General features: G+C 39.5%; 1 protein-coding gene across 1 annotated transcript in view; it reads left to right on the top strand.

Moving 5' to 3' along the window:
* LOC117662262 (uncharacterized) overlaps nt 1–18,195 on the top strand; it is a 37,271-nt gene extending 19,076 nt beyond the window's left edge. The window contains exons 5-10 of the mRNA XM_034411584.2: nt 3,734–5,091; nt 5,636–6,883; nt 10,428–10,986; nt 14,191–14,327; nt 15,174–15,345; nt 17,277–18,195. Of these exons, the coding sequence (XP_034267475.2) occupies nt 3,734–5,091; nt 5,636–6,883; nt 10,428–10,986; nt 14,191–14,327; nt 15,174–15,345; nt 17,277–17,554 (3,752 nt within the window). The 3' untranslated portion in view covers nt 17,555–18,195. The remainder of the gene's footprint in view (nt 1–3,733; nt 5,092–5,635; nt 6,884–10,427; nt 10,987–14,190; nt 14,328–15,173; nt 15,346–17,276) is intronic.
* Nucleotides 18,196–24,228: the final 6,033 nt, after the last annotated feature.

Below are 24,228 nucleotides of genomic sequence, written 5' to 3'. Positions count from 1 at the left end.
TTGTCTTTTAACCATTGGGAGAATTCTTTAGACATGAATTCACATCCCCTATCTGTCATGATTTGTTTTATTTTGATATTGTGTTGTGTTTCTATGCGTTTGTAAAATTCTTTAAATTTTTGAAAGGTTTCATCTTTGTGTTTTAATGTATAAACAAATCCATAGCGGCTATAATCGTCTACTATTGTCAAGAAGTAACGTTTTCTATAAGTGATTGATGGAGTTAATGGACCAACTAAGTCCATGTGTACTAAATCAAAAATTTTGTTAGTTGATCTAGTAGATTTTCTTGGCCTGGGACTAGTTTTTAGTTTTGTAGATTTGCATACTGAGCATTCCAAATAGTTTTCACAATTTTTTATTTTAACACCTTCTGCGTGTTCAGTCATTTTTTGTACTACAGGAAAACTGGCATGTCCTAACTTCCTATGTAAGATGTGAGCACACTCATCATGAATTGGCTTACCTATTTTTGGTTTTTTTTCATTGTGTGCATCTATGTGATCATGAGATATTTTACATTCATCATTATCACTGTTGCTAATATTTTCATCATCTACTTCAATACAATCTCCCATATTTGAATCAATGTTATGCAGCCATTTTTCCTTTGTTATCAGATAAGGTAGGCCTCCTTTAATCATCACAGTGCCTATATTTATTTTATTCTTCTCTAAAGTCGCTTTTCCTTTTGAAAAAACAATGTTAATGTCAGAATCTCTACTTAGTTTTATGGCACTTAGTATGTTATGAGGTATTTCAGGTATTAGCAATACCCCCTCTATTTTTCCTAGACCAGGCAGGGTTACATTCCCTCTACCTAATACTTGAACCTTTTCTTGGTTAGCTACCTTTATTACAAATTTATCTTCTGTAAATGAAGACAATATATTTTTGTTATTAGTGGTGTGATTAGTTGCTCCAGAATCAATAAGCCAATTATTGTTCTCATTTTGCTGTATGTTAGTGTTGTCTTGTTTATTTAACCCATTCAGTGAGCCAGGTTTTCTATCCTTTGAATTATCTCTGCCCCCTCTATTCTCTTTGTAATTTGGTGGGCTTCTATATCTATGTCTATCTATGGAAGACTGTCTATAATTGTATTTGTTCCTATATTCTGACCTATGTCTTTCCTTTGAAATCTTGTGGCAATCTCTTCTATTGTGTTCCCTGGATCCACAATTGTGACATTTAAATGTTTCATTATATTTTTCTTGGAAAGCTACTTTCCTATATGGTTTGTGTTCTGTGTGATTGTTAGAACGATTTCTTCTTGAATTGTCTTCTGCTATCAATTTATTGGATAGACTTTCTATGGATAAGTATCCTAGATTGATTGTGTCTAAATGTGACATAAAATTGTCCCATGATGGATCAAGTGAGTTGATAATAACACTTTTCATTGTTTGGTCTGAAATCACCTCCCCCCTCAAATGCAGCTCAGCTCTTATTTTGTTTAAAGATATTAAATGCTCACTTATGGAAACCCCTGGTTTTATCCTAGATGAAAAGAAATCTTTAGACATCCTTGTGGTGGTAGCTACACTATCACTGTGAAACAAATTAAACATGCATTGAATAATTTCTGAAACAGTCAGATTTGGCTTAATGCTGTGATACATTGCAGGAGACACACTAGATATTATTAAGAAAAATGCTCTATGGTGTAAACAATCTATTTTTATAGTCCAAGGTCTTCTTGGGGGACTAGTGATAAAAAATAGTAAGCTTTCCTTCATAAAGACAACCTGGAGCTGTTGATACCATTCTTGCAAGTTAATGCCATCAACCCTTAGCTTCGGGAAGTCACTGGGTAAATTTCCGACATTATTGGGTCCATTACTTACAACCTGAGGTAGTCCGTGGTCTCGTAAATGCAGAAAATTGCAAAACGGCGTGGGGATGCTCGCAACGAGTCTGCGCAGTCTTCTCGTCGGTTCATGTCTTCCCGGGCCGTCTGCGTAGTCTTGCGCATGCGCGTTGTCCATTTCTTCTTTGGAGTCGTCGTGGAAGGTTCTCCCCATTGCGGCTCGCTCGTTCTGCTCCTCCTCGGACGAATCGGTCTCTGGTTCGATTTTGGGAGTCCTGACGACGGCGGCTGTTCTTCCTCTTCTTTTGAGGGCGTTGGTGCTTGCTTCGGTCTGTGGCGTAGGGCGGTATCGGCAGGGCTCTCTGGGTTCGGGCGTCAGCGCTCTCGTAGTCAGGATGGGAGCGGGCAGGTCTTGAGGCATTGGTTTGCTCGCTTGCTTCTTCATTAGCTTTTTAGTAATTTTTAGTTTTGGCCCAAATGCGGCAAAAAGCGTTTTCATTGCTGATTTTATTTGGTAGTTTGTTGAATCACCTTCACTTTCTGATTCTGATTCTTCTGAGGTGTTTGAATCTTCTTTTTCATTTTCGTTGTCTGGTAATGTTTTTCGCGCCAGAAATTTTGAATTGAGCTTTTTGATTGGCTCTGCTTCGTTCATCTTGGAGGCCTGTTGAAACCAAGATGGCTGCCATTCAAAATTTCGCGCGGGATCACCGTTTTTCTTCTTCGTAGTGATTTTCTCTGCAGTCATATCACTCACTATTTTTGGGTCTTTAGACTTTTCATTAGTGATGTTTTTCTCTCTCGCTGCTCTGCTGTTCTTCAGCATATCTTGGAGGTTCGCGATGAGGCTTTCATCATTCTTCTGTCTCTTTAATAATTTTAATATCTCTGACCTGAGTTCGTTATTCTCTATCTCGATTTCCTCCTGGTCATCATTTTCATCTGTTATTTCTTCATCTTCAGTGGTGTATTCTTCGGATTCTCTCGAAATTGCGTTTGTGGATTCGTTGATTATTTCTTGTTCTGTTTCCATTTCTTTGCTGTAGGCTCTGGTGTTGGGCCTATCTTTCTTAGACATTTTTAAGTTTTTATTGAGTCAATTAACCATCCTCTGCTACCAGCTTGTTGCAATATTTTCAGGATCAGACTCAATAAGATTAGTAAGAGTTAAAGGTTTAAATATATTTCCTTTTATTTACAATAGGCATTCTATATTCACTGAATATTCACAGATAGAAGCAAGGAAAAGGATGCATGTAGCTCCTTATATATACAATGGGTGGAGCTATATGTGGGAGTGGTGAATTATGAATACATTAAGAAGTGAAGAATAAGTTAACCCCTGATACCCCGTTCATATACTATTTACACATTAGAGAATAAGGCATTTACATCTGACATTCACACCCAGTTTCAGACAAAATCAATGGGGAAAGTCAGATTTACTTAATGACTGTGTAATTCGCTTAACTTCACTGATACACTTAACCCAGGCATAAAGAAAAAAAAAAATCAAAAAATTGTGCAAGATTCACTTTTAACAACTACTTTGCTTAACCACAGAAATTCTGGTCCCAGTTGTAGTGTTAAGTTGTGGACTACCTGAATCTAGCCATACTGAAGTGAACTTGATGGCATGATTAAACAGTCACAATATAGGTTTAGATTTGAGGACGGGATGGAGAAAGCACACTTTTAGCTTATAGTTGGATAACAAGACTTTGATCTTGGCCACAGATAGTGGAATTAATTCAGACTGACTTTATTCTTTACAACTAAACTTCAGTTTTTCTTCCTTCCCCAATTCTCGTAAAAAGTATTTTCCCTTTTAAGTATTTCAATATGGGAGCAGGGAAATTGAGAAGAAAATCAGATCATGGCAGCAACCTGGCCTAATGCTCATGACCTCCATCTTTCTTTCAGAGCTGGTGGGATTATGTCGTATGGAAGAACCACTTTTCCTCCAGTACCTTGAGGAAACTTCAAGTGCCTTCAATGAATTTCAAGTGCAACTGAAAAAGGCTGGTTATGACATCCAGGTGGACATGGATCAGAAACTGTTGACATTCCAGGCCATTGATCAGTCTGTGCAGCTGCTTGACTTAGAAAAAGCCTTTGAGTTTGTGCGAAAGAAATACGTGCTGCATTGTGAGACACGAGAAGAGATTCTAAAAGTCTTGATTGACCACCAAAGTCTTATGGATAGATTTGAATCCCTCAGGATCTATATCCTTGACCAAATGTGGCTTGTAGGCCTGTTGGATGAGATCAAGTGCTTCTTACAATGGCTCACCCACGAGGCATCTCAAAGGGAACCTGTGATCTGGGAGTACACAGCTGAGCCACTGCCCCGGTATACTATTGCCAAAGATGTTGTACTTCAGGAGTTGCTCCCAATCAGTCCTATGATAAACCTTGAAATTACTGCTAAGACTCCAGCAACTATCAAATTCTGGGGACCCTGTCAGAGAGTCAAGGAAGCAAAGGAGTGTTTCGAGGAGGTCTTGAACAGCTTCCAGATTCTACCAGTTCCTTTGTCCAATTTCCAGTTACAGTTTGTCATGGCACATTGGGACAAAGCGTTCTGCAACAGTTTCTTCCTAGACAGGAGTATCCCAGTTGTTTTGGAGCTCTCTGAGGTTGTCCAGATTGTTGGCCTAGACTTGGGCAAAATGAAAGAAGCCAAAGAGATCCTCATGGAGCTAGTGTGTGAAAGAGCTATGGAGATTGCAGAGGATGTGAAATGGGCTACGGAGTCTTCAGAATGGAAGCTGCTGCTGCAGCAGAGTCTGGAAACTCATAAGGGAGTAGCCATTCATCACGTGGCACCTGATTGGGTGATCCTTGTAGGCTTCTGTCCTATGGTCACTGAAGTAGAAAAATCTATTAAGGCATATTTGAGTGAGAATTCCCAAGTGGAAGAAAAAGTGAGTCTTACTAGACTAGAATTAGTTTTAGCTGGGAAGGATCTGCTTCATATAATAGGCTGGGAACATCTCAGCATGAACGTTGCAGTCCAGGTGAACAGTGAGTCTTCAGTGCTGCAGGTGAGAGGTCTTCAAAAATATGTGAAGAAAGCCATTCCAGTCATCAAGAAGAACTTGGATTCTTTGGTGCTTGATGTAATACCTGTAAGGAAGAGAATTGTTAGAGAATACGTCTTTGGAATTGGAGCACATCTACTCAAGAGCATGGCTTGGCATTTGCATTGCATTGCTAGGATGCAGACTGAAGAGTCCGAGGATTGGAAGAAGATCATAGACAAGGACTTCATAAAAAAAGTAAGTATAATCTATTTTTATAGCTTCTATTTGCTTTTTTTAAAAAAAGTTCCATCCATGCTTGTAAATAAGAATGAATGCAAATTACTGTATTTTTTGGAGTATAAGACACACTCCCCTGCCCAAAAGTGGGTGGAAATGTCTGTGCATCTTATACAGCAAATGTTGCTGAAGCCCCACCCACTCACCCACCGCCCCCCATCCTTCAGATCTATCAATCTAATCTGTAAAACCTAAAATCAGAGTTTCATTCTTTTCCACATCAAGCACGAAGTTTAGAAATGGTTTCCATTATGTTCTTTTCTTTGATTAAGGTACTCAGTTTTGCCATTTCAGTCCACTCCATCAAGTTTATTAGAAAGTGATATAGGCCAAGATGGAAAATTATCGGTGACACTGACAGGAAGAATTTGTTTGTCAGTTATAAATTTAGAATGCAGATTTCACAATGATTTTATGACTTACATTATCGATCGTATCAAGAACTATTGTGTCCCTAACATCCAATTTTCTTTCTTTCTTTCTTTCTTTCTTTCTTTTTTAGAGATTTGATACAGGCATTTCAGAGGCAATATATATAATGGGCAAATGGAAGCCCATAATCTCGTTGAAGCAAATTGTGGCCAGTCTCCTTGCACAGTTCTGTACGGAATCCATCTGTCATGAAGCAATTGCCACTTTCAAAAATATGAACATCAATGAGTTCCTTAGTAATGTATCCCACAGGCTTCCTGTAGATATCAGTTGGTTGCAGGATAATGAAATCCAGATTAGTGGTTTCCCAAAAGATGTGGAGCAAGTTCTGGAAGCTGTTCATAGAAAGATTGAGAAATATCACTCTGAAATAATTGAAGTCAAAGCTCAATATGAGTCAATCCCTTATACTATTATAAAAGAAAGCTTGTTCCAGAACAGATTTCCAACAAGCCCTTTTGTAAGCACAGAAGTCTTGGGCAATGATCCAGCAACCATCATATTTAGAGGTCCCCGTCAGAAGTTGGTAGAACTGAGGAGGCAGTTTGAGGAATTCCTTAGTGGTTTTCAATTTTTACCAGTCTCTCTCTCCGAAATCCAGTTTCAGTTTGTCAAGGCACAATGGGGCAAGCTTTTTCACAATGGCTTTTTCTGGGAAAGGAACATCCAAGCCATTTTGGAGATCTCTGAAATTGTTCAAGTTGGTGGCTTAAACTTGAGTGAAATCAAAGAAGCTGAAAAGACCCTAATGGAACAGATGTGTGAGAAGACTGTAGAGATTGCAGATCAGTTGCAATGGGTCACTGAGGAGCCAGAGTGGGAAGACTTGCTAAACAGATTAAAGTCTCTTAAGGAAGTTGCCGTTCATTACACTCCATCCAATCAGGTGACCGTGATTGGCCCTCCTCTTCAGACTGCTATGGCAGAAGAATATATTAAGGACTACCTAAGAGACAATTCCCCATTGAAAGAAAGTATGTTGCTTATTAAACCAGAATTAATGTTAACTGGGGAGAGTGTCCTTCATATTATGAATTGGGAACACCTCAAGGTGAACATCAAATTCAAGCAAAGTCATTATAAATTGTCACTGCAAGTGAAAGGACTCCGGAAATTTGTGAAGGAAGCTATGCCTGTGATCAAGAAAGATTTGGACTCTCTGGTGCTTGGTATGATACCTCTGGAGAAGAAAGAATTATGCATCTACTTCTCTGAAGATGGATCAGATCTTCTGAAGAACATGGCAGAAACTCAGAATTGTATTGTAAGGATGCAAACTCAGGAGAGCCACTGCTCTAGCAATGGTGGAGTCTTGCAAGTAAGTAATAGTGTTTTTAAGGCAACAGCTAGTTGTTCTTCTGTGTCCTTCTATCAAATATATATATAGGTAGTCCTCAACTTACAAATGCAACTGAGCCCAAAATTTGTTTAGCAAGATAGTTGTTAAGTGAGTTTTGCCCCATGCTATGACCTTTTTACCCACCATTGTTAAGTAAATCCCTGCAGTTATTTACTTAGTAACATGGTTGTTCAGCAACCATCATATATATAATGGTTCAGCAACCGTTATAAATACAGGCCAGTCACTAAGCAATGAATTTTCACCACATGGCCATTGTTCCCATGTTGCAGCGATTGTAAGTGTGAAAAAAAGGTCCCAAGTAACATTTTTGTTTAGTGACATTGTAACTTTGGTCACTAAAGAAATGGTTGTAAGTCAAGGACTACCTGCATTCATTCCCCTCTTTTGTATATGTGCCTTCAAGTCAATGCTGACATCTGTACTAGCTCCTGCAGTTTTCTTGGCAAGATATCAGGAGAGGTTTGCCATTGCCTGCTTCCTAGGGCTAAGAGAGAGTGACTGGCTTAAAGTCACCCGGTGTTCTGACCTAGGCTTCCTGAGACAGTAAAAAGAACACAATTAGTCCCAAAAACCCTCTTTTTATTTCAACGGCTGTGAATTATGTCCATTCACAGCCCGTGATGAATCACAAATAGTTTGTAAAGAGTCTGACAGTCCTTTGGGATAAGGCTGATAAGCACCTACCTTTATCTCCCTTGACCTGCTGCCAAAGACCTAATTGGCTATTAGCTTTGCAAAGCCACACGGAGCACAGAGTCAAAACGGAACTTCTGAATTTAAACCAACCAGCACGAACAAAGTTGCTTCCTGCAAAGGCTCACGTGCCTTTTCTCCTCCTTTATGTCTTATGGGAGGGGCCAATCATCTCCAAGCCCTACCCCTGAATTGTCCCTTCTGTCTTAACTGTTCTTGCCTTCTGGCAGCTCTGTGCATGCGCGCACTGGGAACAGGCTCCCCCCGTTCCTCTGCCTTGCTAACGTCAGACTCCAGAGGCTCCAGAGTCAGCACATAACTCCCAGATCTTTGCCTCTGATGCAGAGCCTTCGTCCGAGCCTTCCCCGGACTCCAGGACTGGCCCATGTTCCTCCCCAGCCTCCTCATTGTCCGACTCTGCTGCCAGCTCTACAGGCTACCGGTGGACCACAACACCCGGCAGGTTTTGTACCTAAGACAGGATTAGAACTCACAGTCTTCCAGTTCCTAACCTAGTGCCTTAACACTTTTATTTCACCAAGCTGGCCTCGCCTAAATCTTCTCCCTTTTAAGTGTAAATTTTAAATTTTTTAATGTATTTTAAAATTTGGGTATCTTAAAATGGGTATTAATTCAGCCAAATTTATTTAATTCATTTTATTCGATTTTAAATTTTGTATATCTATGTGTTTTATTTCATGGCTGTGCACCGCCCTGAGTCCTTCGGGAGTAGGGCGGTATAGAAATTCAATAAATAAATAAAATAAACATCTATACCAAACTGGCCCTAGGCTTGTGTCAAATCCCTGAATTGAGGCATGTACCCCAATATAAGTTTCCTGATTAACGATTGATTGGATGTTTCCTCAGTACTAGAACTGTTTTTCTTTAGATTGGTTTTGTAGTCATTGCCTAAATTGAATTGGGAATAATTCTGGTATGTTGAGTTCTAGAAACATACATTAAAACTTGAGGAACATGGCAGCTCATTGATTAGAACACCGGGTTGGAGGTTAGCAAAATCAAGTTTGAGACCTGAGTGCTGCTGTGGGGTCAGCCCCCATCCTTTGTTCCAGCTCTTGCAAAGTATATGAAAGGAGCCCCCTACTAGGTGTTGCCCAGGCAACAGTGATGTCATTGGCTAATCCTGTTAACCGAGAAGTGCCTTGGTGCTTCTGACACCAGTGCAATGCAAATCAAAACTGACACCCACATTTCTTAGACCTAGAGTCGATCTCCAAACTAGAGGATTAGACATAGGCTGGTGGTTTTATGTGAAAATTCAAACTAGATTCGCTAGGAATAAACAGGAACATGGTATTTCCCTTCATTTACAAACTTTTGACAAGCTTCTCCTAGGTGGCCAAAGGAAATTTATTTGCAACGTTTACAATCTTCTTCTGTCCAATTTTATGGCGGAGGAGATTGTAAAGGACACGATGATTGCCTGGGGGAGAAATATTGGAACAACAATTCAGCTTGATGCATGGCAAAATGTATGGAACAAAATTATGAAACTGACCCTTTCTTCCCCGTTCAAAGAAAACTTTTATAAAATGATCTACTGTTAGTATCTCCCCCCCCGCCAGAATCGTTAAGATGTTCCCAGGATCTTCTGGTAGATGTTGGAAATGTGGGTCGGCCAAGGGTACTTTCTTCCATCAGTGGTGGATTTGTCCGTCAACTAGATGCTATTGGGGGAAAATACAGCAGTGGCTGCTGGAAATAACAGGTGTGAGCTTTCCCCTTCACCCAGACCTCTACTTACTCGGAATAAGACTGGACTACATTGACAAGAAGGATTGGTATATATTTGTCCATGTCTCAACAGCGGCAAGAATGGCATTTGCTCAACTGTGGAAAGATGCAGATACGCCCCCTGACCATCTGATAATAAACAAGATTCTCCGATGTGCTGAGATGGACAGGCTAACGTATATCTTAAAAGACAAGAAAGATTCAGTATATAATAGAAGTTGGGACAGATGCTTTGTCTGGCTCAAAAGAAGGTTAAACCTAGGAGAAGGGTGATAAGATCGTCTAATTAGATTAACTAGATATTTACTAGGCTTTATAACTCTTTATAATTTTGATAAAAACAGGCCAATTGTTTTGTAGATAGTTAAAAGAACTTGATTGCATTGAAATGTTTGGTTAGGATTGTCACTGCGTTTTTTTTATTTACCAGCTGAGCTCATTAGTTCTGGACTATCAGACTTTCCGTAGCTTGCCAAGAATCCTTATCAGTAAGCAGTAAGCTAAACTGCGCATGTCCACCCACATTCCTTCACACTCTTTTCTTTGTTCTCTTGCCAGAAAGGTCCAGCTGAGAAATTGCCGGCACAAACTTTTGCAAAAATGTAACAATTAATTTTCTTAGTCAGTTAGGTGTTTTATTTTCTTTATAACAAATAAATGAGTTTTCTTAGAAAATATCTTCGGGTTTTGTTTTCTTAAAGTATACTCGCAAGGAAAGGTCTCGATCCACCCCTCGTAATCAGGTGCGATTATCCCAAAAGAGAATGGGATTAATCAACGCCCTGACAAGGATGATATTAGTTAATATTAATTGGAAAGTGAGCTTAACTCTCGGTTAGTCATGTTTGTTGTTTCGTTTTAGTCTTGTGTTTATGTGTTTCTATATTTCACTTCTTATATTGCTTTCCAATCATTATTGTGTGTTAATTTTACTGTAAATATTTAATAAAGATTGGACACACACACACAAAAAAAACCTGACACCCACATTTCTAAACCATTTGATTTTGTTCTTATAAAAACTGTTCTTTCCTCCCCTCCCTTCCAGGGTTTAGCTGAGGACCACAAGGCTGTGATCCATGTAGTAGGAATAGAATGCAAAGTTACTTTTCTCAAGCAGCATTTGTCAAATTTTATTGCCAAATTCCACAAAGAAACCATCTGTAGTGCCGAGATGTCAACCTTCACTGATGACAGCCTTAAAGCCCTTTGCAAAACTAACATGCCTCAGTATCCAGTTGGCTTCCATCGCCTAAGAGAAAAGGTGGTTTGGATTTATGGTTCTCAAAAAGATGTTGAAAATATTTCTGGGAAGATTTACAGCAAGTTAGAGAAATTTCTCTTTGCAAAGATCCAAAAAGCTCAAGCGGAAGAGGCAGTTTCCAAGCTTCTGTATGAGACTGTCCGTTGGCATCATAGATCTGATGCCGGATGGTCTAGCTTTGACATACTAACCAATCACTATCTGGAGCAGGAATATGGTAAGAAGAAAATGGCAACACTACTGTCATGGAATGGCGAAAAACTGATGATTAATTTTCTGACGAGTGAAGCCTTCATCTTGGGCAAGAGAAAATTCAAGATAAGGAGAGATATCTGCTTATGGGGTGAGAAGATGTATCTTACTTTATTAGAAACTCTCTTTTTAGGATGGGATGGAATGGGATAATAGAATTTATTTATTTCTGTTTCCCCCAAAAATAAGACCTATCCAAAAAATAAGCCCTAGCATGTTTTTTTTAACGCATGCGCTTAATATAAACCCTACTCCCAAATAAGCCCTACTTAAGCACCTGCCCAGCTGCCTGGCCGCCCGTTTCATCTGGTTGTTTGCAGTGCCACAGCGGCAAGGCAGGGTATGGTGGAGCTGCCCCATGTGCCCCATGCTGGCTTACCTCAGGGCCCCCATAGCCAGGCCATCCATACCCTGACACCTGCCTCACGGCTCGTGGCTTCAAAGGAGCAGGAGGTTGAGCGGCATCTTGGTGCTGCAGCTGAGGGCGTGAGGCAGCGATCGGGGTATTGGATGGCCTGGCTGCAGGGCCCTGAGGTAAACTGGTACAGGGTGTTTGGGGCAGCTCCATCAATCCCACACCTTGTAGCGGCAGCACTGGTACATCACACAGCCTCCTGCCCCACGGTGAGCAAGCAGAAGAACTGGGCCTTCTGAATATAGGGAAAAAATAAGACCCCCCCCTGAAAATAAGCCCTATTTCTTATTTTAGGCCCCAAAAGAAAATAAGACCCGGTCTTATTTTCAGGGAAACACAGGTGGAATAGAGAAAATAAAATAGAATGGAATGGAAGAATAGAATAGAATAGAATAGAATAGAATAGAATGGAATGGAATGGAATGGAATGGAATGGAATGGAATGGAATGGAGTGGAGTGGAGTGGAGTGGAGTGGAGTGGAGTGGAGTGGAGTGGAGTGGAGTGGAGTGAAGTAGAATCAAATTGAACAGAACAGAACAGAACAGAACAATTGAATTCTTTATTGGCCAAGTATGATTGGATACACAAGGAATTTCTTTCCGGTACACAAGCTCTCAGTGTACATACAAACAACAAAGTGATAAGTCATAGATCATGAATCATAAAATACGACCATAAATCATAAGATACAAAGTGATAAATCATAAGATACCAACAGGAGAAGTTAATACGAAAGATGAGAAGGAAAATGGCAATACAGCCCTACTAAATGGGTTAATATTGTTAGGCAAAAGGCAGAGCTTTGGGAATTAGGTGTTTAGCAGAGTGATGGCATGGGGTGTGTGGGGTGTGGAATTGTCTTGGTGTTTATTTGTTTTGGCATGCAATGCCCTATAATGGTGTCCTGAGGGATGGAGTTGAAACATTTGTTTCTAGGATGTGAGGGGCCTGTAGATATTTTCTATTCACCCTGTCTATATCACCCTTTTTATTGCATTTTCTATGGAAACAAATCTACTTATTTCTTATATCAACTCCATTTTCTCATCTTTTTCTTACTCCATTCTTTAGTGGGTTGCTTTCTTTTATATACCAAGAATCTATTTTAGTTGTGTTTTAACTTAGAGAATATCGACAGATATTTTTTTACCACAACATTGCTAATAAATAAGCGGTGCTGTCAATTAATTCTGACTCGCCATATTCCACCCAATTGTTTATCCAATCTAAATTTTCTTCTGTGAGGGAAAACATGTGTAAGTTTATATGTGTAACCCTAACCCTAACCCTAACCTAGAATTACTTCCTAACAACTAATTTCTGACGGTGTACAATAATATAAGCAGAAGCCAATAACAAAGCTTAATTCCTAATAAATGATTTCTAGCAATATATCACATCAAAGCAAACAGCAAATATTGGTTTAATCAGCAACAATTATATAGCAACATAAGCAATTCATAAAAGCAAATAGCTAATATTAGTTTGATTCATATACTCCTTCAATTATATATCAAGAGTTTCAGTTATAGTCTGTAAAAACTGCCCAGACAGGTACTCCAAAGAACAACTGTCGTGTCTACTTTCTATCAGTGCACAGAATTGGCCAAAAGCCTTTTAAAAAATTTTTACACACACACACACACACACACACACACACACACACACACACACACACACGTAGTCCTCGACTTACAACGACAATCAAGCCCAAAATGCACATATTTTGGAAGTTCCCTGAGGATGGGCTCCAGCACAGGATTGAAAGCCCTTTGGTCCCGGAGACCGACTCAAATTGGATCCTGGGCCCCAAACTTCCATTCCTAAGCGAGGCAGTTGTTAACTGAGTTTTGCCTCATTTTATGACTTTTTGCCACAGTTGTTAAGTGAATCATTGTGGTTGTTAAGAGAACCATGCAGTCATTAAGCAAATCTGACTTCCCCCATTGACTTTGCCTGTCAGAAGCCGGCTGGGAAGGTTACAAATGGTGATGGCACGACCCCCTCATATAGACGGGTAGTCCCCAACTTACGACCTCTAATTGAGTCCAAAATTTCTGATGCTAAGTGAAACATTTGTTAAAGTGAGTTTTGCCCCATTTTACGACCTTATTTGCCACAGTTGTTAAGTGAATCACTGCAATTGATAGTAACCCAGTTGTTAAGCGAATCTGGCTTCCCTCATTGTCAGAAGGTCGCAAAAAGGAGACATTTACGACACTGCGACTGTCATAAATATGAACCAGTTGCCAAGCATCTGAATTTTGATCACGTGGCCACGGGGATGCTGCAAAGGTTGTAACTGTCAAAATTGGTTGCAAGTCACTTTTTTCAGTGCCGTTGTAACTTTGAACAGTCATTAAATGAACAGTTGTAAGCCGAGGACTTCCTGTACATGCCAGTTGTCAAGTATCCAAATTTTGATCACGTGACCCTGGAGATGCTGTAGCAGTCATAAGTGCGAGGACAGGTCATAAGTCACTTTTTGCAGTGCTGTTGGAACTTCGGATGGTCACCAAATGAATAGTAAGTCAAGGACTACCTGTACAACTGCTTTCTAGCGAAGCTAAATCACGCGGCACAGCTGATTCCCCCTTTCACTGTTTTACTTACCTTCCCAAGCCTCCTTCTGGCACGTCCTGCCCATGCGCAGACACGTGCACAGCACGTATTTGGTGCGCACTGCACATGCGCACATAGCATGCGTTTGGGATGCAGCAAGTTTGAAGCGCAGCGCGCATGTGCGGCCTGCAAACCGGTAGCAAACCAGTTCGGATTTCACCACTGTCAAAAGTGTTCTGCTCACCTATACAGGGGATCATAAGGGGACCTTAGTTCTATTCATTTATTCATTTGTTCAATCCATTTACTTGTTGCAGACAAAAATATTGCTCCCTTCTGGGAAGCCATGGATGAATGTTTAGTTAAGAAAGTGGAACTGCAGTCATATTCAAAGGAATATCAGGATGTGATGAGGAATTTCAACAAGACAGCTGGGAACTACAAAGTTGTCAGAGTAAGTTGTGATTGATTGGAGACTTTGCTATTAAGATTAATAAATATAGTTAAGTCTTTTCCAACCTTAGCAACTTTATGATGTCTGGACTTCAACTCCCAGAATTCCCTAGCTAGTATGTATTTTTTTAAGGCATCCCATTCTCTAAATCAGATTATAAACTTCAGACTATAATAGATAAGAAGCACAGAATAAGCACAAATCAGGGAAAAAGACAGAGAAAAATAACTACAGTAATTTTAGATTATTTAAGCAAGAGAGACCAGTCATATATTACAGTAGCACTAAACTTTCTTTTAAAGTTGAGATTTGATATAGCTTATTTTGTGATAAAGTGGAAGATATTTTATGATAGCAAAAAGTCACAAAATTACAGGTGAGTTCTCTTATATTTTTTTCAGTCTACAATTTTAATATCTTTAAAAAACTAATATATATTCCTTCCTTCCTTCCTTCCATCTTTTCCTTCCTATCCTCCTCTTTCCTTCCTTCTTTCTTTCTTCCCTCTTTCCTTCCTTCTTTCCTGCCTGCCTGCCTTACTCTTAGTTTCTGCCTTTCTGTCTTTCCTTCCTTCCTTCTTTCTTTTTCTTTCCTTCTTTCTTTCCTTCCTTCCTTCGTTCCATCCTTCCTGTCTTTCTTTCCTTCCTTCCTTCTTTCTTTCTTTCTTTCTTTCTTTCTTTCCTTCCTTCCTTCCTTCCTTCCTTCCTTCTTTCTTTCTTTCTTTCTTTCTTTCTTTCTTTCTTTCTTTCTTTCTTTCTTTCTTTCTTTCTTCTTCCTCCCTCCCTCAGACAAACAAGGCTCAATAAAATAAAATGACTTGCCATGATCTTGGCTTTTTCCTTATAGGTAGAGAGGATCCAAAACCGATATTTGTGGGTTTCCTATTGCTGGAAAAAAAGCTGGATGGAGAAGAGAAATCCAGAAGGGACACAGAATGAACTCATTCTCTATCATGGAACAGTGCCAGAGAACTGTTCCTCTGTCTGTGAAATTGGCTTCAAAAATGCTTTTCGAAAACGTAAGAAACTGAAAAGGGGTTCTTATTGCTCTTTCCCAAAAGCTGTCTAGTTCACCACTCTTGAACAAATAAATCGATCAGTAAAGAATCCAAGCTGGCCCAAATATGGTAATTTTGCTGCTGGTTTTTGTTATCCTCACTTCAAGGGTTGCTAGAAAAAAGACAATAAAAGATTGGGGAACCAGAAGAAGGAACATTATCTGCATAGTTTAAGGAAATATAGATAATATAAGAAACCATAATTCATGGGAGAAGAAATTTAAGATTGGGTTGGATTACTGTGGATATAGCCTTCAAATTCTGAATATTCAGCAAATACAAATTGGTTGTTTTTAGTGTCTTCCAGGGGAAAAGTTTTGTTTCAAGTATAAAAAACGAACTATTTCTTGAATAGCATAAACCTTAAATCTATTTACATTTGTAGCACTGTAACTTACATTGGTTTTAGAACAAAAAAATACCAAAAGGATACCCTCCAGCTGATGGAGAAAGCTTGTTTCCTTCCATCAATTTTGGTTTGCTTTTTATTTGCAGCTCAGAGGTTGAGCTGTACTATCATCAATCAATCAATCAATCAATCAATCAACCAATCAATCAATCACTCAAAATAAAGCTGGAAGGGACCTTGGAGCAGAGGTGAAATTCAGCAGGTTCTGACAGGTTCTGGAGAACCAGTAGCGGAAATTTTGAGTAGTTTGGAGAACCGGCAAATACCACCTCTGGCTGGCCCCAGAGTGGGATAGAAATGGAGATTTTGCAATATCCTTCCCCCAGGAGTAGGGAAGGAATGGGGATTTTGCAGTACCCTTCCCCCAGGAGTGGAGTGGGAATGGGGATTTTGCTGGTAGAACTGGTAGTAAAAAAAATTGAATTCCACCACTGCCTTGGAGGTCTTCTAGTCCAGCCCCCTGCTCAAACAGGAGACTCTATACCATTTCAGACAAGTGGCTGTCCAGTCTCTTCTTACAAACCTCCAGTGATGAAGCACCCACAACTTCTCAAGGCAAGCTGTTCCACTGGTTAATAGACCTCACTGTTAGGAAGTTTCTCCTTAATTCCAGATTGTTTAAGAAACACCTTGGAAAGATGAATTCCATAGACAAATATTCATCTTTTACATGTTACTAATTCTAAATGTGCATATCATCTGGGTTTATGAGGACTAAAAATATTTTCTTGACCTCATTAAAACTTACCACATTTCCAAGATCTAATGCAAGATCAAAGGTTCATGAATAATGGAAAATCCACACTGGTCACATATGTATAAATTCATGGTAGTCTGACCATATTTCTTATAAGTACAAATAGAGGTAGTCCTTGACTTAGAACAGTTCACTTAGTGACCATTCAAAGTTACAACAGCCCTGAAAAAAGTGACTTATGACCATTTTTCACACTTATGACCATGGTCACGTGATCAAAACTCATATACTTGGCAACTGACTCATATTTATGACAGTTGCAGTGTCCCAGGGCCACTTGATTCCCCTTTTGAGAAGCAAAGTCAATGGGGAAGCCAGATTCATTTAACAGCTGTGTTACTAATTTAACAACTGCAGTGATTCACTAACAACCATGACAAGAAAGGTTGCAAAATGGGAAAAAAACTCACTTAACAATGTCTTGTTTAGCACCTGTACAAAAAAATAAATAAATAAGTGAAATGACAAAGGTGAGTCTTCTAAATTCTAAGCTGATACGGAAGAAAAGTGTGCAGAACAGCGAGAAATAATGGAGTAACTATATCAGGAATGGGCAAATGTGGCCCTTTTACAACCTGTGGACTTCAACTCCCAGAATTCCTGAGACAGCCAAGCCAAGCTGTCTCAGGAATTCTGGGAGTTGAAGTCCACAGATTGTAAAAGGGCCACATTTGCCCACCCCTGAACTATACAATAAACATGATGCTCTCTTTTGTTTTTTTCTAGAATGTATCTACGGACAAGGCATTTATTTTTCCGCCGTTGCTGGCCGTTCTGTGTTCTACGCCAAACCAGATCACCAGGGGCTCCGATACATTTTTCAAGCTCGAGTTCTCACCGGGGAATATGATTGTGGAAGCGTAAATATGGTATTGCCTCCAATGAAAGAAGAGGGAAACGGCCGCTACGATAGTTTGGTGGACGTTCTTCATAACCCGAATATTTTTGTGATCTTTTTTGATGATCACGCTTACCCTGAATATTTGATCACCTTCCGTGACTAGGCATCTTCATAGCCATTCTGAGAGTTGGGAAACTACCTTACTGGAATACAACTGGAAACATGCAGATCCTCTGACGTGAAGAACGAAGATAACAATTTCAGGGGGTATATAGTGTATTGTTTGAGGGGAGATCGGTGGAGAATAATGAAACATGCAATTCAATTTCAAGTGGAGATCTTATCCTCCGGAAATGGTTTGTGAAACATCCTCATGTCAGGAATGAATTGTACCATCCCTAACTCATCCTCCCAATCCCACTTATTCTTATGTGTGACACAGCTCTACCTACTTTGCAATTCTCTGCCTCCCTGAGATTAAATATTGAATGAAGTAAGTATTAAGGATAATTCTAGCCATCGAAAGGTTACCTGTTCTTGTTTTGTTTTGTTTATCTTTTCAGAATCACCCTCATAATAGAAAGAAATGGAGGGTACATCATTATGGAATGACGGTTTAGTTTCTTTAGTTTCTTTCTTTTGACCGCGTGAAACTAAAAATTTTCTTTTAGTTTCACGTGGTCAAATATCCAATTCTTCTGGCTATTGTTCATTTCTCATTTCAGTATATCATTTCAGTTTTTCATTTCAGTATATCATTTCAGTTTTTCTAAAATCCATGTGTAAACAATAAACACTGTGCAGTATAACTATTGTGTTGTTGTTTTTTGTCCACAACACTAACATAATGATGTAGAGGGTTTTGAAAATCGGGGGTCTACTGTGTTTGCAAAAAGAAACATAGTTTTGGGGCAGTTCTGCTTTAATCTTTCGCATATTTTCTGTCAGAAAATATGCAAATCAAATCCAGAAGCACACATAGATAACTGATTCAGCTGGATTCATTAACTTCTTTACATAATACATAATAACATGAAATATTTACAATACCAATAGTAGATTCTTTTTTAATGTAGTAGCAGTTACAACACAAGGTAGGCGAGAACAGTTAGTTTCATTTCAGCAGAGCAGACAAGCACATACACACTAGTTTCAGTTTCGTTTCTTTGCACAGACTCAGATGCTGCAGACTAAGACATACCCTGGCTCCAGTCTCTCTCAGCTCCCAATTGGCTGACTTAGTTGCTATGCCTATTCATTGCCTAATCTTGTTACCATGTCTCTGACAGTTCATGAATAATCTGACATTTTCAGTCAATTAGGCCAACAGTATAATGTGTGACCAAACATTGCCTTCTGTGAATCTTCAGGACTGCAGAATCCTAGTATATAGTTCTATAGATGGATGGATAGATGCCAGATCCATAAAGGTAAAGGTAAACATTTCCCCTGTCCAGCTATGTCCAACTTTAGGGGTTGGTCCTCAACTCTATTTCTTGACTGAGAGAGCCAGTGTTGTTTGAAAATATTTCTGTGATTATGTGGCATGACTATACACTGAGGCACACAGAACATTGTTACCTTCCCACTAAAGTGGTACCTATTTATCTACTCGCACTTGCATGCTTTTGAACTGCCAGGAGGGCAGTGACAAGGTCCTATGATAGACTAAAATATATTTTGAATGTGCCATTGGATTAGTAAATGGTCACTGGCAATATAATTTGCTCTGTCCAAAGGTCAGAATTGGTAAGTCAATCCACCACTGTACAGCCAGCATAAAGTTAATTTATTCTCTTTCATATTTTATCGCTTCTTCCCCATCTTTTTTTAAATGTTACATTTTCCACCCATAGAAATATATGAATATTAATTTAATTTTTATCTTTTTCCTCTAACACTCTTAGCGTTAAGGAGCAAAAGTCATGAAGCATACCTTAGCATTAGACAAGGATGATACAGGTAGTCTTTAACGTATAACTGAGCTCAAAGGGTTAAGATTTTTTTTCTATACCAGTAGAAACAATCCATTTAGCAGCAATTCTGCAGGAAACCATGTGCTGTTTCTCGGAGAATAAAAATAAAATTCTCTTTTGGCATTACTTCAAAGTATCTCAACTATACAATTAGTGAGTAGAGAATGTAAAATAGTCTGATTTTTTTTTTCTTAGCATTTTAAGTTGACTCTCAGGACTGGATCCAGAATGAACTAAGGTATAAAAACAAGGGCCTCTGCTCATCCTCACATTGAAATATCCACTCCATGTCTTAATTGCTCTCTAAAATTATTCTAGAAAGAGAATATTTGTGGCTTGGCTATTAAAAGGAAATTCAATAATTCAAAAAAATTGCTAAAAATTACCTACATAATGTAAGCAAGCATAATTTTTATAAGGTTTCTTCATTTAATGACACTCGTGTAATATAATTGTACAATAATTCAAGAGTTCAGAACACCAAGATTTTGCAAAGCAAATTAAAAGAATTAGAATAGCCATATTATGCGCAACACTGTAACATAAGCATAGATATAATTTAGGTACCGTTTATTATTTATTCAGTTTTTGGATCCATGGATAAAGAGAATAAAGTGTAGTATGAATTATTTTTTCCCCTTGGATTTAATTTAAACTTCCTACAAAACCCTCAATTTAATCCCTACTCATAATTATTCTCCGATTTAACATTATAGTGGCACTAGCAACAGCAATAGCACTTGGAATTATATACTGCTTCATGGTGCTTTGGTAATTATGATAATTAATTAATAATTAACGATACTGTGAAATCCCACAAAACAAAAACTAGCTTATATGCCAAGTCTTTCTAGTTTTCCTTTGTATTAAAAGGGTTGCAAAAGAATATCTGAAGAAGTAGAATTATTTGAAAGTAATTATTGGTAATTCTTCCCCAACAAATAAGACCTGTTATCTGGACATACATGCAGATACATGCATTCACTCCAGTCGCTAAGATATCTGTCAAAATTGTCCCCTCAATTCATTATCTGAACCATTAAAAAAATCCCAATCACTTTGGTTATTAATTTTTTGTTTGCCTTCTGTACCATTTCTTTAATCTATTTTAGCAGAGGATTATACTTCTGATTCTGAAATCTTCTACAAGCAGCATCTGCTGTCTCTGTACTGGAATGCTCTATTTTGAAATCTGCCCAAATTCCAGAGTGATGAAGTAAAAATTGGGGCATCTTGATATAATGTGGAACCTTTGCATCTAAGCCGTCACATACGTGCACTCTAAGTGCCACTTTGGACACTGGCTCTCATTGGGCCAAAGCATATTTGGTAACAGTAACAGGAAGGGACCTTGGAGGTTATCTAGTCCAACCCCCTGCTCATGCAGGAGACCTATACTAGGGATTCGAACCGCCGAACTGCCGACCTTTCTGATCGACAAGCTCAATGTCTTAGCCATGGAGTCACCTAGCCAGGCTGATAATGCTTTGCACATTTACAGACCTATTGCCTAATATTGTATCAGTAACTTAAATACAAACAGTTATTGGATGTGATATAGCAAAAGCAATATACGAAATTAATTGAAAAGCCTGCAAAGAGTCATACTCAGGGGTGAAATCTAAATTTTTTTGCTACCAGTTCTGTCGGCGTGGCTTAATTAGTGGGCGAGGCATGGTGGTAAGGTGACTGGGTGGGTGTGGCCAAGTCAATGTCACTTCTTTGCCCTTTTTTAACCTACAAAATACAACACAACACAACTGGCTCACCCACAATGTAAAAGCAGCTGTGCTAGACCCAAAATGGCCCCTGCAACAAGCAGGAACCTCACACAGCCACAAAAAGCCCCAAAAAACAACTTTCACACTTTACACACACAAAATTCCACATACAGCTTTGTGAGATTTGTGTGTTTGTGTAGTTAGAGTGAAACACTACAGAAACACACTAAATCTCAGAAAGCTGCATAAATATTATTTTATTTTATTTTATTTTTATTTTTATATAAAAGCAGCTAAATTTAAAATTTCCTAAACTTTAAATGGCTAGGTCTAAAAAAGGAAACAACTAAAAAAAACCCCAATTATTATTTTTAAAGCTCCCAAAGGGGAAAAAAACTTACCCAATAGAACAGGGGTCTCCAACCTTGGCAACTTTAAGACTTGTGGACTTCAACTCCCAGAATTCCTCAGCCAGCTTTGCTGGGAGTTGAAGTCCACAAGTCTTAAAGTTGCCAAGGTTGGAGACCCCTACAATAGAAGGTACAAGGCAGGCAGGAAGGCAGGCAGGCAGATAGAGCTGCTCACCGATGAACTTGATTGCAGGCAGGGAGATTCAGTTGCTTGCTGATGCAATGGATTGCAGGTATTACAGCAAGCAAAGCAAGGTAGGCGTTGCGACCAGCAGCTAAGGTAAGCAAGCTGGAGGCTGGGTGGGGGTGGGGAGGGATTTTTGCTACTGGTTAGCAGGCAATTCATCTTGGATCGTCAGAGCTTGGATCGTCAGAGCCATTTAAAAGAAAAAACTTTTTTTTCTTTTAAATGGGTCTGACGATCCAAGCTGAGTTGCCTGATTAGCGGGCAACTCAGCTGGGATCATCAGAGCTTGGCTCGTCAGAGCCATTTAAAAGAAAAAAAAGGCTCTGATGATCGCGCGGCTCAGCTGGGCATGGGGGCGGGGGCAGGGATTTTTGCTACCGGTTCTTCAAACTGCCCGCCACCATTGCTACCTACTCGCCTGAGCCGGTCCGAACTGGGAGCATTTCACCCCTGGTCATACTCATTATGAAATACTATGTACAAAAGATTTTAATGATATTTAGCAGTTTAGACAGTATTAAAGGTTGCATTTAATCTCATAAAAATTTGTTATTTATTTCTACCCTGGTTTTTCTCCAAGAGGTAACAATACAATACCATTGTTTAAATATTTTTTCTGCATAATAATCCTTTAAGACAGGTTGAGCCAAGAGATAGCTCAAATTAAATAGTTTCCTTTCCTTGCAGTCCCTTCACCAATAACCTGATTATTTCTCTAACAATCAGGTAGTCTTCAATTGACAACCATTCATTTAGTAACTGTTTAAAGTTACGACAGCCCTGAAAAAAATGACTTGTGATCAGTCCTCTCGCTTATGACCATTGCAGCTTCCCTACTGGACATGATCAAAATTCAGGCTCTCAGCAACTAGCATATATTTACATCAGCTGCAGAGTCCTGGGGTCAAATGATCACCATGTGTGACCTTCGCAGCCTGCTTCTAGCAAGCAAAGTCAATGAGGGAATCTGGATTCACTAATAACTGTATGACTCACTTAACAACCATGCCAAAAATGTCATAAAGTTGTGACTCGCAACTGCTTTGCTTCCACTTACAATCATAATTAAGCCCAAAATTTCTGTTTCTAAGCAAGGACAGCTGTTAAGTGAGTTTTGCTCCATTTTACAACCTTTCTTGTTACGGTTGTTAAGTGAATCACTGCAGTTGTAGTGTAGTTAGTAACACGGTTCTAAAGTGAATCTGGCTTCCCCATTATCTTTGCTTGTCAGAAGGTTGCAAAAAGTGATTACATGGCACCGGGGCACTAAAACAGTCAAAATGAGTCAGTTGCCAAGCAGCCAAATTTTGATCACATGACCACTGGCTGCTGCAATGGTTGTAGGTGTGAAAAATGGTCATAAATCACTTTTTTCAGTCCCATTGTACCCTGTTTCCCCAAAAATAAGACCTTCCCGGATAATAAGCCCAATCGGGCTTTTGAGGGCATGCGCTAAAATAAGCCTCCCCCTGAAAATATTCAAATGCATGTGTAGCAGGGGTGGGTTCTAAATTTTTTTACTACCGGTTCTGTGGGCATGGCTTATTTTGTGGGTGTGGCTTGGAGGTCATGTGACTAGGTGGGCGTGGCTAGCTGGTCAGAGTCATTTCTGGAAGGTCTTCGCACTTACGACCAGTCCTTGCACTTACGACCCGACTCATTTGTTTGCTTTTAAAACTGATCAGCTGTAGGACGGCCCTTTGAAGCCCCGTGGCAAGAGTTTAAACAGTTTTTTTTCCCTCTAGTCATCAGCTGGGACTCAGGAGGCAGCAATAGATTGGGGGTGGGACCAAATAAAAGGTAAGAATAACGTGGGTGGGAGGGCGGGGGGGGGGAGAACCGGTTTGGTGATGTCATATCGTCACCACTACCGGCTCGGCCGAACCGGACCGAACCGGGAGGAACCCACCACTGATGTGCAGCATCCCCGCCATTTCCTCTGGTTAGGATTAGGGAGACAGAGCTGGAAGTCAGGTAAGATAGCAAGAGGAGCCCTGTCTTGCTCCACATGCCCCAAAATAATAAGACCTCCTCGAAAATAAGGTGAAGCGTTTATTTCGGGGTTCAAAAAAATATAAGACAGGATCTTATTTTCAGGGAAACATGGTAACTTTGAACAGTCACTAAACCGAAGATTGTAAGTCAAGGACTCCCTGCATCTGTATTGTATCTATTATTTGCACATTTGTATGGACCACAGGGTCCTCTGATGAGTAACCCAGCTAATAAACTATAATTTTGTTAACCTCTCTCTATTTTTTTGTTTTTAATTGTGTTGGGTCAAGCATTATCTGATGTCAGCCAAGAAGAGGAAATAAACAAATAACATCTATGCTTCTTCCTCTGGGCTGTTCATTTCCAATCTATTTACCATAGAGAGAGAGGTAGTTGCATCATTATGCTTTTTCACGATTAATAATCTATAAACCGTGACCATAATCTGTAATATTTATAATTGCAGACCAAATTTCCCTATTCTTTATCGCCCATTAAGCAAAATGCAGGCAGGACCAATGAATGGCTCCCAGAGAGGAGGAAGAGGC

This window comes from Pantherophis guttatus, chromosome 4 (genome assembly GCF_059756535.1).
Source record: "Pantherophis guttatus breed Tessera chromosome 4, ASM5975653v1, whole genome shotgun sequence".
Classification (NCBI taxonomy): domain Eukaryota; kingdom Metazoa; phylum Chordata; class Lepidosauria; order Squamata; family Colubridae; genus Pantherophis; species Pantherophis guttatus.
The sequence above is the reverse complement of the archived record's forward strand: the minus strand, read 5'-3'. Positions and strand labels throughout refer to the sequence as shown.